Source organism: Gadus morhua, chromosome 4, assembly GCF_902167405.1.
Source record: "Gadus morhua chromosome 4, gadMor3.0, whole genome shotgun sequence".
Lineage (NCBI taxonomy): Eukaryota > Metazoa > Chordata > Actinopteri > Gadiformes > Gadidae > Gadus > Gadus morhua.
In genome coordinates this window covers 41219243-41235189 of record NC_044051.1, presented here as the reverse complement: position 1 = coordinate 41235189, position 15947 = coordinate 41219243, and the positions used below count along the sequence as shown (strand labels likewise).

Sequence of the window (15947 nt, the reverse complement as noted above, 5' to 3'; positions counted from 1 at the left end):
TCTTTTAAATGGAGCAAGTACACCGGGGGTGATTCCCTAAACCACACGGTCGGAGGCTTGTCCAAAGCGTGTGACGTCATCACTCGGCCGAAGTTCAGCACCTTGGAGAGCGACAGCGGAAGACGTCTCCCACGCGTTGTTGCATTAATTTAACACCTTCATATTATTCAACGATGCGATTCTATTAATACTGTGTGTGAGAAAGAGACCGCAGACGACTCTTACCTGAACGGCTGATCAAAAAAATGAATGAAAGAAAGTAATTTGTACCTTAATCATGCGATGAAGTGCAAAAAAAGAGAATCATGTGTCACAATATTAAATAAATGGTCAAATTAGGCATACTACAAAAGCGTAGGATCAGGGACACACAAAGAAGGTTCCGCCCCTCTGTGCTGATACCCGCTCCCGCCACTGGGTGTCGCTCACAACACTGATTATGGGACTGCTGCTTGCATGCGCCGGGGCACAGGTAGTAGACAATAGTGAAGACAAGATCAACGTGTATTTACTCATATGTAATGTGCACGCTGAACAATACTCAACACAATCCTGGATGAGCTAGAAAGGAGAGCAGACATAGGAGATAGGAGTGGAAGAAGAGAGAGGAAGGAGAGAGGAGGAACTAAGATGAGAGGATGGAGAGAGGAGAGATGACAAGACAAAGTCACAGTACTCACACACACGGGGAGAGTCTTGACATGTAGCAACTGTGAACTTTGTCTTACACATGTTGGGTTGTTTGGTGGACATTAAAAGTCATTGACTCATCAGCTGTTTTTTCCTTTTTATTAACATCAGAAAAGTATTTTAACATTTGATTATGTTGTCATTCATGATCCCGAAGTATAATCTAACAATAATGTTTCGATGATTAGGAAATGCACATCAATCCTGAAACCACGCTATACATGACTGCAACCATTAATTATTGTATAGCAGTAAACCTTAAAAGACTGGAGAAAACAGACAATGAAGAATACAATGTTATCTAATAATTTAGAATGGGTTATCATTTATAAGTCAGGGTTCACTTCCTACTGAATTACTCCTTGTTCTATGACAGCAGTAAGATATGAATACAGTTCTCTCAGATCTCACATGGCAGAGATTCTAATTCATGAAACAACGTTAGTTGTTTTGGTCATTTGATTATTTGATTATCACACAAAGGTCTGTTTGATTGACAGGTGAGATGATCAGGGGGGCAGAGTTGTTACCTCCATGATCACAGGGACATGGATCGAGGAATGGATAGAGAGGCTCAGTAAAGGTGCAGCCAGTAGCAGAGTAGATATGAACCCTGGCTTCCACATCATAGAAGGAGAGCAGACCATCATCATAATCAACAAACACCCCCACCTTCTGGAGCTCAGCTCTCAGAGGGAGACGGACAGCAGGGTTATCTCTAAATAACAACCTATCCTTGTAGGAGTAGAGAGCCCAGTAACCATTCTCAGGTGTCACTATGGTCAGATATTTTCTTTCTATGGACTCTCTGGCCACTCCTAACCACCACGCAGTCTTGTCTTTAACCTGGACCTCAAAGTAAAATCTCCCTGAGGAGAAGCTCTGCCTCGTGAGTACAAATGCACACTGTGTAAATCTCTTAGGGTTGTCTGGGAGTTCCTTCCATACATCTCCATCATGTACTTGTTTCCCATCCTCAGACAGGATGAGCTGGGGATGAGCTGTATCAGGATCCAGAGTCACATCTACTTCATACTGTTGGACCCTCTTCAGTTCAGCATCACACAGCTTCTCCATCTCCATGTTCAGTGTCTCCTCCAGCTGATCCAGGGATCTCCTCAAGGTCCCTATGTATGACGGAGGATGGACCTCCACCGTGGTCCAGTCCCTGGGGGGTGGAGGATCCTTCAGGGATCTGAAGGTCTGGAGGAAGTGGAGGTGGTCTTCAATGTGTGAGAGCTGCTTCATCTCTGAGTTGGTCAGATCTTCTATTTCCTGCTCCAGCTCTTTGATGAGGTCTTCAGCTTGTTTCTCAGTGGATTTCTGTCTCTCTTTAACCTTTCGGTTGAGATCATCCTGGCACTTTTCAATGCAGCGCATCAGAGCAGTGAGGACCTGCACACCATCGGCTATCTCTCTGTCTGCGTCTGCTCTGCTGCGGTTAATTGTGTCTTTAATCTCCTGAATATTATTTATTCTCTCCTGGATCATCTGCTGGACTTCTGCCTCTATCTTCCCCAGCTGGGCCATCTTCACCTCATATTCCTCCTTTAGAGGTACAACAGGATGGGTCTTGTGGTCTGTCTCTGTGCAGGACTGACACACACACACCTGTTCAGTCTGGCAGAAGAGCTCCAGAAGTCGGTCGTGTTTCTTACACATCCTGTCTTCAAGACGGTCCATAGGCTCGACCAGCCGATGTTTCTTAAGAACTTTGAATCTTTGATGTGGCTCCAGGTGGGTTTGGCAGTAAGAGATAAGACACACTAGGCAGGACTTCACGGCCTTCAGCTGGGTCCCAGTACAGACGTCACAGGGAACTTCTCCGGGTTTAACACAGAGCTGATCTTTTACTCGTATGGATGTTTGAAACTGAGCGGCCAGCTCAGATAAGAGGGTATTAATCCGTAAATCAGGTCTTGTGTTGAAAGCCATGTTGCAAAGAGGACATTTGAAATGGACTTGTTCATCCCAGTACTTTGTAATACAGGTTCTGCAGAAGTTGTGTCCACATGGTATTGTAACTGGGCTGGTGAACACATCCAGACAGATGGAACATGAAAAGTGCCTTTCAGACCCGGAAGTGTCAGCAGAGGCCATTCCTAGACACAGACGACAAGGTTTATGTATTGAGCAAGTCCATTATTTTTTTAATTCCCTTAGGAAGAGAGGTTTTAACTTCCCTGAAAGTTGTGATGCTTTACTCACCTTATTGTTGTTTCTGTCTGCAAGACTATTTGCTTCAAAATGTGTTTTCTTTTCCACCTGAAAGTGAGAACTGCTTCCACGTCGGATTGACTTGGCATCTGGGAATGTTACGTTTTGTTTCTTGATCAAGACGTCGTCTCCTCTCCTCCCCTAACACCTGGCTCCTCCCCTAACATCTGGCTCCTCCCCTAACACCTGGCTGCTCCCCTAACACTTAGCTACTCCCTCCTCCCCTAACACCTTGCCCCGCCAACACGGATGCACAGTTCACTGACATTCATGCGCTGTTCTTTCAAATATATTTGAAAACAAAATATAGGAAAAAGCACGGACAAAGAGAGGGTGCAAACATGACTGAAAAAGTGTGTCCAGGTTGTATGTGCTTGTATGGTTTGTGATTTAATATTGAGTTAACGCTGGTAGTTGTATATGGCTCATCCCTAACCTCATTAAACAGCTGCATCATGAGGCTCAGGGTAGGGCAGACGAACCAGACCAACAAGTTCCCAATGCAGAGACAACACAGTCATTGTTAACTGCCACTGCCGTGGCAGTTAACAATGTCACATTATAACCGGTGTGTTATGGGTAGCTTTTACGTACCAGGGACAAACAGTTTGAAAATCTGAAGTGATGGACAACTGGTTTAATAGTTTAGTTCAATTAGTTATTTATGCTTATCAAGGTGTGATTGAGCACATTTATTTTCCAATAATCCAATGCGGTGTTCCATCATTTCAATACATGGATTTCCTTATGTTCCTTTGAGCCAACTGAATGGGTGGAGTCTGACGGCTGACGTCTGGCTGACACTCGTTTTCCATTGAGAGGTGGGGCTCGATTGCAGATCAGGTATTCACTGTCTTTGAGGTGGAGTCAGAACATTTGACTGATGTAACCTGATGACCCAGAACTGCAAGTATCAGTGAACGAGTGCAGTAGTATGTGTTTAAAGAGGGCCATTTGAGGCCACATTTACCTACGTTTTTAAAATGCGATGCATTTCAGTTGAGATTTGGACCAGGATGAATCCACATCACTACTAGGTAACCAACTGCATCACCTTTCATGAAATCAAAGAACGAAAAACAAGAAAGCACTTTATGTGTTTAGTTGCTGTATGATGTCATCAAATAAGGTTCTTCATTTCCCTGTTGTACACACAAACACAGCATGGAACCAGTCAGTCAGTCAGTCGGTCAGTCAGACTTTCTCTCTCTGTCTCTGTCTCTGTCTCTGTCTCTCTCTCTCTCTCTCTCTCTCTCTCTCTCTCTCTCTCTCTCTCTCTCTCTCTCTCTCTCTCTCTCTCTCTCTTTTTATAAACGGTTCATAAACAGTTTTAATAAGCGGTGACTCAGCAGTTTTAATAAACGGTGACTCAACAGTTCCAGGAATCCTTTGGGTGATTTGAATCTCTCGTCGCTGGTGGCTCGACCGGTAGAGCTGTCAGTTGGTGCCGCGCCCTCAGAGAACCACAGAACGGCCCGCAGTTCAGGGAGGAACTCAATTCAGGAATTAATGCAGGACTTTTAATCAATACTTCAAGCAGCCTTCTTTCCTACACCATTCACAGATCGGTTTCCATTACTTCTATTGGATGTCTCCATCTCCAGGTGGAACACCTGCTGGTTCAGGTATCACTTCTGATTGGCTGATAGGGTGACCCGGTCCTTCTGATTGGCTGATAGGGTGACCCGGTCATTCTGATTGGCTGATAGGGTGACCCGGTCCTTCTGATTGGCTGATAGAGTGACCCGGTCCTTCTGATTGGCTGATAGGATGACCCGGTCCTTCTGATTGGCTGACAGGGTGACCCGGACCTTCTGATTGGCTGATAGGGTGACCCGGTCCTTCTGATTGGCTGATAGGGTGACCCGGTCCTTCTGATTGGCTGATAGGGTGACCCGGTCCTTCTGATTGGCTGACAGGGTGACCCGGTCCTTCTGATTGGCTGATAGGCTGACCCGGTCCTTCTGATTGGCTGATAGGGTGACCCGGTCCTTTTGATTGGCTGATAGGGTGACCAGGTCCTTCTGATTGGCTGATAGGGTGACCCGGTCCTTCTGATTGGCTGATAGGGTGACCCGGTCCCCTGCTGATTGGCTCTGGTGCCACACACCTGTCCTGGGCTTACTGAAACTGAACTGAAGGGGCGTTCACGGGGAGCCGGCAGCCCTGGAGCCCCACGATGAACCAGGACTGTTGAGGGCCTCAGGGGCCCCTCCTTGGTTGGTGTGTTCAGACTCCTCGTCCACAGGACCCCCGATGTCCCCCCTGAGCAGCCCAGACCTGGGCCTTCATCTCACTGGACGCTCTGGATACAAACGTCTGCTAATGATCACATTATGAGTTATGGTTTGGCTAACATGATCTTCTGTAGTTGGAGGTGAGAGAAGGTTGAGGAACCAGACGACGAGTCTTGTTTTTAATGATATTGAGATTTGGTTTGGCACTAAAAAGCTGCCAACAATCTATGCTTTCTTTATCTTATCCCGTCTCATTCGGTGCAAATAGTTCTTCCTGTAAAGTGTTTCACGTTTGTACTTCTTTTTGAATGGAGTAAGTACACCGGGGGTGATTCCCTAAACCAGGCGGTCGGTGGCTTGTCCACAGCGTGTGACGTCATCAGTCGGCCGAAGTTCAGCACCTTGGAGAGCGACAGCGGAAGACGTCTCCCACTCTGGGCCCTATTTTAACGGTCTGAAACGCAAGTGGGAAAGCGCAAAGCGCAAGTAGCTTTGTGGGCGGTTCTACGGCGCTATCGCTATTTTACAGGCGGATAAATGACGCTTGCGCCGCGGCGCAAGCGTCAAAAGGGTTGGTCTGAAGCAGCCTAATTACCCGTAGGTGTGGTTTGGGCGTAACGTGCATCAAACCAATGAGAGTGCCAGCTCCCATCCCCTTTAAGAGCCATGAGCGCATTTGAATCGGACGAGTTGATATTTTGACAGCGCGTCTGCAGTCTCCGATGAAACAGATGCACATGAATTTGCAAATGGCTTAGTTTATTGCCAAATAATGTGGCCTAATTCACACATGGAATAAGGGGTTTTCTTCCACAACTTCAGAAATACTGAGTCCTCAAATAAATTTCGGCAAAGAAAACGTATGATAGGCTATAACATATGATGTGCGGTAACTGTGGTTCTATTTAATGATATACGCAATACATTATAAACATTGTTTCTTATGAGTATTGTATGCTATCCTAATATGCATGTGTCCCCGCGGTAATATACATTGCCATTGATTGTATTATGCGTTACGTGTTTTAGGTTGCCCAAGTGAAGGAGTTCAAGTACCTCGGGGTCTTGTTCGCAAGTGAGGGAACTATGGAGCGTGAGATTGGCCGGAGAATCGGAGCAGCGGGGGCGGTATTGCGTTCGCTTTACCGCACCGTTGTTACGAAAAGAGAGCTGAGCCGCAAGGCAAAGCTCTCGATCTACCGGTCTATCTTCGTCCCTATCCTCACCTATGGTCATGATCGGGTTGGGTGATGACCGAAAGGACGAGATCGCGGGTACAAGCGGCCGAGATGAGTTTTCTCAGAAGGGTGGCTGGCGTCTCCCTTAGGGATAGGGTGAGAAGCTCAGCCATCCGTGAGGAACTCGGATTAGAGCCGCTGCTCCTTTACTTAGAAAGGAGTCAGCTGAGGTGGTTCGGGCATCTGGTAACGATGCCCACATGGGCGCCTTCCTTGGGAGGTGTTTCAGGCACGTCCAGTGGGGAGGAGACCTCGGGGAAGACCCAGGACTAGGTGGAGAGATTATATCTCAACACTGGCTTGGGAACGCCTCGGGATCCCCTCGTCAGAGCTGGTCAATGTGGCCCGGGAAAGGGAAGTCTGGGGCCCCCTGCTTGAGCTGCTCCCCCCGCCACCCGACCTCCGATAAGCGGACGAAGATGAGATGATGATGAGAGTGTTTAGTTTGCGTGTGTTTAAACAGAGCACACACGCGCGCCCGCATTCATTAATTCTTTTTAACACTCACTCGCGGTAAAACAATGTTTTTCACGATCAAATAGGCCTACTCATCAATCCTAAAAGTTTTGGGCATGTAGGCCTACACGATGTCTGTGTCAAGAAAATATGTGTTTGCTGTACGGTGTTTGCAGATGCATTGATTAAAAAGTAGCCTACAACTTATTACCGCTGCATCAGCTGTTCTTTCCCAAATAATTTACCAAGAATGTGCGGCTAGGTAGATGAGAGAAGCAAAGTGTATGCGCGAGGTGCACAAGCAATCCGTATGCATTGCATGCGCATGTATGCTTGCGCCCTTAAAATAGCATCTGTACAACGCGCCACTGACTTTAAACCAGGTATTTCCTGGTCAGTAGCGCAATGGTATTCAGAGACGGCAAAATACCGTTTGCGCCAGAACACGCCTCCTCCTTCCGCCGAACCGCCCCTTGGGGCGCAAGATCATTCCCTAATTTACCGGCGAGTGGCGCAGGTGGCAAAAGAGCGCTCTGCGCCAGTTGTAAACTAGCAACGACACATGCGCCAGTGACTAAGTCATTTGCGCCGGATGCAAGATAGGGCCCTCTGTCTGCTGCGGCTATCCTCGACACACCGGCCACCAAGCCGACGCCATAAAAACGTTGTATTCATTTAACACCTTCATGTTTTTCAACGATGCGATTCTATTAATACTGTGTGTGAGAAAGAGACCGCAGACGACTCTTACCTGAACGGCTGATCAAAATAATGAAAGAAAGAAAGTAATTTGTACCTTAATCATGCGATGAAGTGCAAAAAAGAGGATCATGTGTCACAATATTAAATAAATGGTCAAATTAGGCGTACTACAAAAGCGTAGGATCAGGGACACACAAAGAAGGTTCCGCCCCTCTGTGCTGATACCCGCTCCCGCCACTGGGTGTCGCTCACAACACTGATTATGGGACTGCTGCTTCCATGCGCCGGGGCACAGGTAGTAGACAATAGTGAAGACAAGATCAACGTGTATTTACTCATATGTAATGTGCACGCTGAACAGTACTCAACACAATCCTGGATGAGCTAGAAAGGAGAGCAGACATAGGAGATAGGAGCGGAAGAAGAGAGAGAGAGGAGGAACTAAGATGAGAGGAAGGAGAGAGGAGAGATGACAAGACAAAGTCACAGTACTCAGACACACGGGGAGAATCTTGACATGTAGTAACTGTGATCTTTGTCTTACACATGTTGGGTTGTTGTATGGTGGACATTAAAAGTCATTGACTCATCAGCTATTTTTCCATTTTTATTAACATCAGAAAAGTATTTTTACATTTGATTATGTTGTCATTCATAATTACGAAGTATAAACTAACAATAATGTTGAGATGATTATGAAATACACATCAAACCTGAAAGCATGCTATTCATGACTGCAACCATTAACAATTGTATAGCAGTAAAGCTTAAAAGACTGAAGAAAACAGAGAATGAAGAATATAATGTTATCTAATAATTTAGAACGGGTTATCATTTATAATAGTGAGGGTTCACTTCCTATTGAATTACTCCTTGTTATATGACAGCGGAAAGATATGAATACAGTTCTCTCAGATCTCACATGGTAGAGATTCTAATTCATGAAACAACATTAGTTGCTTAGGTCATTTGATTATTATAAGATCAAACAACGTTTCAAGCCTGTTTGATTGACAGTTGAGATGATCAGGGGGGCAGAGTTTTTACCTTCATAATCATAGTTACCTGGACCGAGGAATGGATAGAGAGGCCCAGTGAAGCTGCAGCCAGTAGCAGAGTAGATATGAACCCTGGCTTCCACATCATAGAAGGAGACCAGACCCTCATCATAATCAACAAACACCCCCACCTTCTGGAGCTCAGCTCTCAGAGGGAGACGGACAGAAGGGTTATCATTAAATACAAACACATCCTTGTAGGAGAAGAGCGTCCAGTAACCTGTCTCAGGGGTCACTATGAACCGATCTTTTCTGTTGATGGGCTCTCTGGCCACTCCTACACACCATCCATTCTTGTCTTTAACCTGGACCTCAAAGTAAAATCTCCCTGAGGAGAAGCTCTGCATCGTGAGAACACATAGAACCTGTGTAAATCTCTTAGGGTTGTCTGGGAGTTCCTTCGCTACATCTCCATCATGTACTTGTTTCCAATCCTCAGAGAGGATGAGACAGGGATGAGCTGTATCGGGATCCAGAGTCACATCTACTTCATACTGCTGGACCCTCTTCAGTTCAGCATCATCACGCAGCTTCTTCATCTCCATGTTCAGTGTCTCCTCCAGCTGATCCAGGGATCTCCTCAAGGTCCCTACGTATGACGGAGGACGGACCTCCACCGTGGTCCAGTCCCTGGTGGGTGGAGGATCCTTCAGGGATCTGAAGGCCTGGAGGAAGTGGAGGTGGTCTTCAGTGTGTGAGAGCTGCTTCACCTCTGAGTTTCTATTGGTCAGATCTTCTTTTTCCTGCTCCAGCTCTTTGATGAGGTCTTCAGCTTGTTTCTCAGTGGATTTCAGTTTCTCTTTAACCATTTGGTTGAGGTCATCCTGGCACTTTTCAATGCAGCGCTTCAGAGCAGTGAGGACGTGCACACCATGTGCTATCTCTCTGTCTGCATCTGCTTTGCTGCGGTAAACTGTGTGTTTAATCACCTGAATATTTTTTAGTCTCTTCCGGATCATCTGCTGGACTTCAGCCTCTATCTTCCCCAGCTGGGCCATCTTCACTTCATATTCCTCCTTTAGAGGTACAACAGGATGGGACTTGTGGTCTGTCTCTGTGCAGAACTGACACACACACACCTGTTCAGTCTGGCAGAAGAGCTCCAGAGGTTGATTGTGTTTCTTACACATCCTGTCTTCCAGACGGTCCATAGGCTCGACCAGCCGATGCTTCTTCAGGCCTGCGACTCTCTGATGTGGCTCCAGGTGGGTTTGGCAGTAAGAGATAAAACACACTAGGCAGGACTTAACGGCCTTCAGCTGGGTCCCAGTACAGACGTCACAGGGAACTTCTCCAGGTTTAACACAGAGCTGATCTTTTACTCGTATGGATGTTTGAAACTGAGCGGCCAGCTCTGATAAGAGGGTATTAATCCGTAAATCAGGTCTTGTGTTGAAAGCCATGTTGCAAAGAGGACATTTGAACTTGACTTGTTCATCCCAGTACTTTGTAATACAGGTTCTGCAGAAGTTGTGTCCACATGGTGTGGTAACTGGACTGTTGAACACATCTAGACAGATAGAACATGAAAAGTTCTCTTCCGACCCGGAAGTGTTAGCAGAGGCCATTCCTAGACACAGACGACAAGGTTTAAGTATTGAACAAGTTCCCTCTTTTTTTAATTCCCTAAGGAAGAGAGGTTTTAACTTCTCTGAAAGTTATGCTGCTTTACTCACCTTGTTGTTGTTTCTGTCTCTCAGACTATTTGTTTCAAAATGTGTTTTCTTTTCCTCCTGAAAGAGAGAACTGCTTCCACGTCGGATTGACTTGGCTTCTGGGAATGTTACATTTGTTTCCTCATCAAGACGTCCTCTCCTCTCCTCCCCTAACACCTAGCTCCTCCCCTCCTCCCCTAACACCTTGCCCTGCCAACACGGAAGCATAGTTCACTGACATTCATGCGCTGTTCTTTCAAATATATTTGAAAACAGAATATAGGACAAAGCACAGACAAAGAGACGGTGCAAACATGACCGGAGACATTGTAGTGATTTAATGGTGATTTGCCACTGTAACGGATTGAGAGCTATTCAAAAACAATTGACTTGCATTGACTTTTCACGAGGCTGGTATTTTCTCTACAGTCTTCATATAAACAACCCTTTCCCCGTGTGTCCAGGTTGTATGTGCTAGTATGGTTTGTGATTTAATATTGAGTTAACTCTGGTAGTTACATAAGGCTGATCCCTAACCTCAGTAAACAGCTGCATCATGAGGCTCAGGGTAGGGCAGACCAACCAGACCAACAAGTTCCCAATGCAGAGACAACACAGTCATTTTTAACTGCCACTACCGTGGCAGTTAACAATGTCAGATTATAACCTGTTTATTATGGGTAGCTTTTACGTACCAGGGACAAAAATCTAAAGTGATGGATAACTGGTTTAATAGTTTAGTTCAATTCATTATTAATGCTTATCAAGGTGTGATTGAGCACATTTATTTTCCAATAATCCAATGCGGTGTTCCATCATTTCATTACATGGATTTCTTTATGTTCCTTTGAGCCAACTGAATGGGTGGAGTCTGATGTCTGACGTCTGGCTGACACTCGTTTTCCATTGAGAGGTGGGGCTTGATTGCAGATCAGGTATTCACTGTCTTTGAGGTGGAGCCAGAACATTTGATTGATGTAACCTGATAACCCAGAACTGGTAGTATCAGTTAACTAGTGCAGTAGTATGTGTTTAAAGAGGGCCATTTGAGGCCACTTTAAAATACGTTTTTAAAATGTTATGCATTTAAGCTGAGATTTGGACCAGGATGAATCCACATCACTACCATGTAACCCACTGCATCACCTTTCATGAAATCAAACACCGAAAAAAAACAAAAAACTTTGTGTTTAGTTGCTGTATGATGTCATCAAATAAGGTTCTTTATTTCCCTGTTGTACACACAAACACAGCATGAAACCAGTCAGTCAGTCAGACACTCCCTCTCTCTCTCTCTCTCCCTCTCTCTCTCTCTCTCTCTCTCTCTCTCTCTCTCTCTCTCTCTCTCTCTCTCTCTCTCTCCCTCTCCCTCTCTCTCTCTCTCTCCCTCTCCCTCTCCCTCTCCCTCTCTCTCTCTCTCTCTCTCTCTCTCTCTCTCTCTCTCTCTTTATCCCTCTCTCTTTATCTCTCTCTCTCTCACTCTCTCTCTTTCCCTCTCTCTCTCTCTCTCTTTTTATAAACGGTTCACAAACAGTTTTAATAAACGGTGACTCAACAGTTCCAGGAATCCTTTGGGTGATTTGAATCTCTCGTCCCTGGTGGCTCGACCGGTAGAGCTGGCAGTTGGTGCCGCGCCCTCAGAGAACCACAGAACGGCCCGCAGTTCAGGGAGTAATCGATACTTCAAGCAGCCATCTTTCCTACACCATTTACAGATCGGTTTCCATTACTTCTATTGGATGACCCAATCTCCAGGTGGAGCACCTGCTGGTTCAGGTATCAATTCTGATTGGCTGATAGGGTGACCCGGTCCTTCTGATTTGCTGATAGGGTGACCCGGTCCTTCTGATTGGCTGATAGGGTGACCCGGTCCTTCTGATTGGCTGATAGGGTGCCCCGGTCCTTCTGATTGGCTGACAGGGTGACCCGGTCCTTCTGATGGGCTGATAGGGTGACCCGGTCCTTCTGATTGGCTGACAGGGTGACCCGGTCCTTCTGATTGGCTGATAGGCTGACCCGGTCCCCTGCAGATTGGCTCTGGCGCCACACACCTGTCCTGGGCTTACTGAAGCTGAACTGAAGGGGCGTTCACGGGGAGCCGGCAGCCCTGGAGCCCCACGATGAACCAGGACTGTTGAGGGCCTCAGGGGCCCGGCTTGGTTGGTGTGTTCAGACTCCTCGTCCACAGGACCCCCGATGTCCCCCCTGAGCAGCCCTGACCTGGGCCTTCATCTCACTGGACGCTCTGGATACAAACGTCTGCTAATCATCACATTCTGAGTCATGGTTTGGCTAACATGATCTTCTATAGTTGGAGGTGAGAGAAGGTCGAGGAACCAGACGACGAGTCTTGTTTTTAAGGACGTTGAGATTTTGTTTGGCACTAAAATGCTGTCAACAATCTATGCTTTCTTCATCTGATCCCGTCTCATTCGGTGCAAATAGTTCTTCCTGCATAGTGTTCTAGGCGTGTACTTCTTTTTGAATGGAGTAAGTACACCGGGGGTGATTCCCTAAACCAGGCGGTCGGAGGCTTGTCCACAGCGTGTGACGTCATCAGTCGGCCGAAGTTCAGCACCTTGGAGAGCGACAGCGGAAGACGTCTCCCACTCCGTCTGCTGCGGCTATCCTCGACACACCAGCCACCAAGCCGACGCCATAAACACGTTGCATTCATTTAACACCTTCGTGTTATTAACGATGCAATTCTAATAATACTGTGTGTGAGAAAGAGACCGCAGACGACTCTTACCTGAACGTCTCACAATATTGAATAAATAGTCAAATTAAGTGTACTACAAAAGAGTAGGATTAGGGGCCCACAAAGAAGGTTCCGCCCCTCTGTGCTGATACCCGCTCCCGCCACTGGGTGTCGCTCACAACACTGATTATGGGACTGCTGCTTGTATGCGCCGGGACACAGGTAGTAGACTATAGTGAAGACAAGTCAAACATTACACATATGTAATGTACATGCTAAACATTAATTAACACAATCCTGGATGAGCTAGAAAGGAGAGCAGACATAGGAGATAGGAGCGGAAGAAGAGAGAGGAAGGAGAGAGGAGGAACTAAGATGAGAGGATGGAGAGAGGAGAGATGACAAGACAAAGTCACAGTACTCACACACACGGGGAGAATCTTGACATGTAGTAACTGTTATCTTTGTCTTACAAATGTTGGGTTGTTGTATGGTGGACATTAAAAGTCATTGACTCATCAGCTGTTTTTCCATTTTTAATAACATCAGAAAAGTATTTTTACATTTGATTATATTGTCATTTATGATTCCGAAGTATAAACTAACAATAATGTTCAGATGATTACGAAATACACGTCAATCCTGAAACCATGCTATACCTGACTGCAACCACTAACAATTGTATAGCAGTAGACCTTAAAAGACTGGAGAAAACAGACAATGAAGAACATAATGTTATCTAATAATTTAGAATGGGTTATCATTTATAATAGTCAGGGTTCACTTCCTAATGAATTACTCCTTGTTTTATGACAGCAGTAGGATATGAATACAGTTCTCTCAGATCTCACATGGTTGAGATTCTAATTCAGGAAACAACATTAGTTGATTTGGTCGTTTGATTATTTTATTATCAAACAAAGTTCCTAATCTGTTTGATTGACAGGTAAGATGATCAGGGGGGCAGAGTTGTTACCTCCATAATCATGGTTGCCTGGGCAGAGGAATGGATAGATAGACTCAGTAAAGCTGCAGCCAGTAGCAGAGTAGATATGAACCCTGGCTTCCACATCATAGAAGGAGACTAGACCCTCATCATAATCAACAAACACCCCCACCTTCTGGAGCTCAGCTCTCAGAGGGAGACGGACAGCAGGGTCATCATTAAATACCAAACCATCCTTGTTGAAGTAAAGAGTCCAGTAACCCGTCTTAGGGGTCAAAATGATCCAATCTTTTCTGTCAATGGACTCTCTGGCCACTCCCAACCCCCATCCAGTCTTGTCTTTAACCTGGACCTCAAAGTAAAATCTCCCTGAGAAGCTCTGCCTCGTGTGAACACATCTACCCAGTCTAAATTTCTTGGGGTTGTCTGGGAGTTTCTTCCTCACACCTCCATCATGTACTTGTTTCCCATCCTCAGAGAGTATGAGACAGGGATGAGCTGTATCAGGATCCAGAGTCACATCTACTTCATACTGCTGGACCCTCTCCAGTTCAGCATCACGCAGCTTCTTCATCTCCATTTTCAGTGTCTCCTCCAGCTGATCCAGGGATCTCCTCAAGGTCCCTGCGTATGACGGAGGAAGGACGTCCACTGTCGTCAAGTCCCTGGTGGGTGGAGGATCCTTCACGGATCTGAAGGCCTGGAGGAAGTGGAGGTGGTCTTCAGTGTTTGACAGCTGCTTAACCTCTGAGCTTCTATTGGTCAGATCTTCTATTTCCTGCTCCAGCTCTTTGATGAGGTCTTCAGCTTTTTTCTCAGTGGATTTCAGTCTCTCTTTAACCATTTGGTTGAGGTCATCCTGACACTTTTCAATGCAGCGCTTCAGAGCAGTGAGGATCTGCACACCATGGGCTATCTCTCTGTCTGCATCTGCTTTGCTGCGGTAAACTGTGTCTTTAATCTCTTGAATATTATTTAGTCTCTCATGGATCATCTGCTGAACTTCAGCCTCTATCTTCCCCAGCTGGGCCATCTTCACTTCATAATCCTCCTTTAGAGGTACAACAGGATGTGACTTGTGGTCTGTCTCTGTGCAGGACTGACACACACACACCTGTTCAGTCTGGCAGAAGAGCTCCAGAAGTCGGTCGTGTTTCTTACACATCCTGTCTTCCAGACGGTCGATAGGCTCGACCAGCCGATGTTTCTTCAGGACTGCGACTCTCTGATGTGGCTCCAGGTGGGTTTGGCAGTAGGAGATAAGACACACTAGGCAGGACTTCACAGCCTTCATCTTGGTCCCAGTACAGACGTCACAGGGAACTTCTCCCGGTTTAACACAGAGCTGATCTTTTACTCGTATGGATGTTTGAAACTGAGCGGCCAGCTCTGATAAGAGGGTATTAATCCGTAAATCAGGTCTTGTGTTGAAAGCCATGTTGCAAAGAGGACATTTGAACGTGACTTGTTCATCCCAGTGCTTTGTAATACAGGTTCTGCAGAAGTTGTGTCCACATGGTGTGGAAACTGGACTGTTGAACACATCTAGACAGATGCAACATGAAAAGTTCTCTTCAGACCCGGAAGCGTTAGCTGAGGCCATTCCTAGACACAGACGACAAGGTTTATGTATTGAGCAATCCCATTATTTTTGTTATTCCTATATTGCAAAAGTGTTTTTAACTTATCTCAAAGTTGTGCTGCTTTACTCACCTTGTTGTTGTTTCTGTCTGTCGGACTATTTAATGCGTGTTATTATCTCCTGAAAGAGAGAACAGTTTACACGTCGGGGTGCTTTAGGTTTCGTTTCCTCAACATGAGAGAGGGGTCTGGCTGCAGACATCCACCCACACGCACTTCCGCTGCAGACAGAAACATCAACCCACACGCCGGAAATTGCGTGCTGGTGGATGTCTGGAGCGCGAGTTGCACATTATTCAACAGCGCCCCCTCGGGTCACACTTTTCGGTGGGTCGCAGAATTCGGTGTAACAACGGGACTCACTGCACGAAGATGTGACGTTCGGCTCAGCTGCACTTGGAGGTTA

At 46.2% G+C, this 15947-nt stretch overlaps 1 protein-coding gene across 1 annotated transcript; it reads right to left on the bottom strand.

Annotated features, from left to right (window-relative positions):
• Positions 1-789: 789 nt before the first annotated feature.
• LOC115541777 (uncharacterized) lies at positions 790-15947 on the bottom strand. The gene is made up of 3 exons (XM_030353616.1): positions 15614-15947; positions 8531-10168; positions 790-2801 (listed from the first exon to the last, which is right to left on the bottom strand). The coding sequence occupies exons 2-3, from the start codon at positions 10164-10166 to the stop codon at positions 1153-1155; spliced, it is 3285 nt and encodes a 1094-aa protein (XP_030209476.1). The 5' UTR covers positions 10167-10168; positions 15614-15947; the 3' UTR covers positions 790-1152.

Bases quoted from the DNA above. Each gene is read 5' to 3' on its own strand.
- LOC115541777 (XM_030353616.1), bottom strand. From the start codon at position 10,166: ATGGCCTCTGCTAACACTTCCGGGTCGGAAGAGAACTTTTCATGTTCT. The intron at 2,802-8,530 runs GTTTGATCTTAT...AACCTTGTCGTC, and splicing joins TCAAACAGGCTTGAAACGTT to TGTGTCTAGGAATGGCCTCT.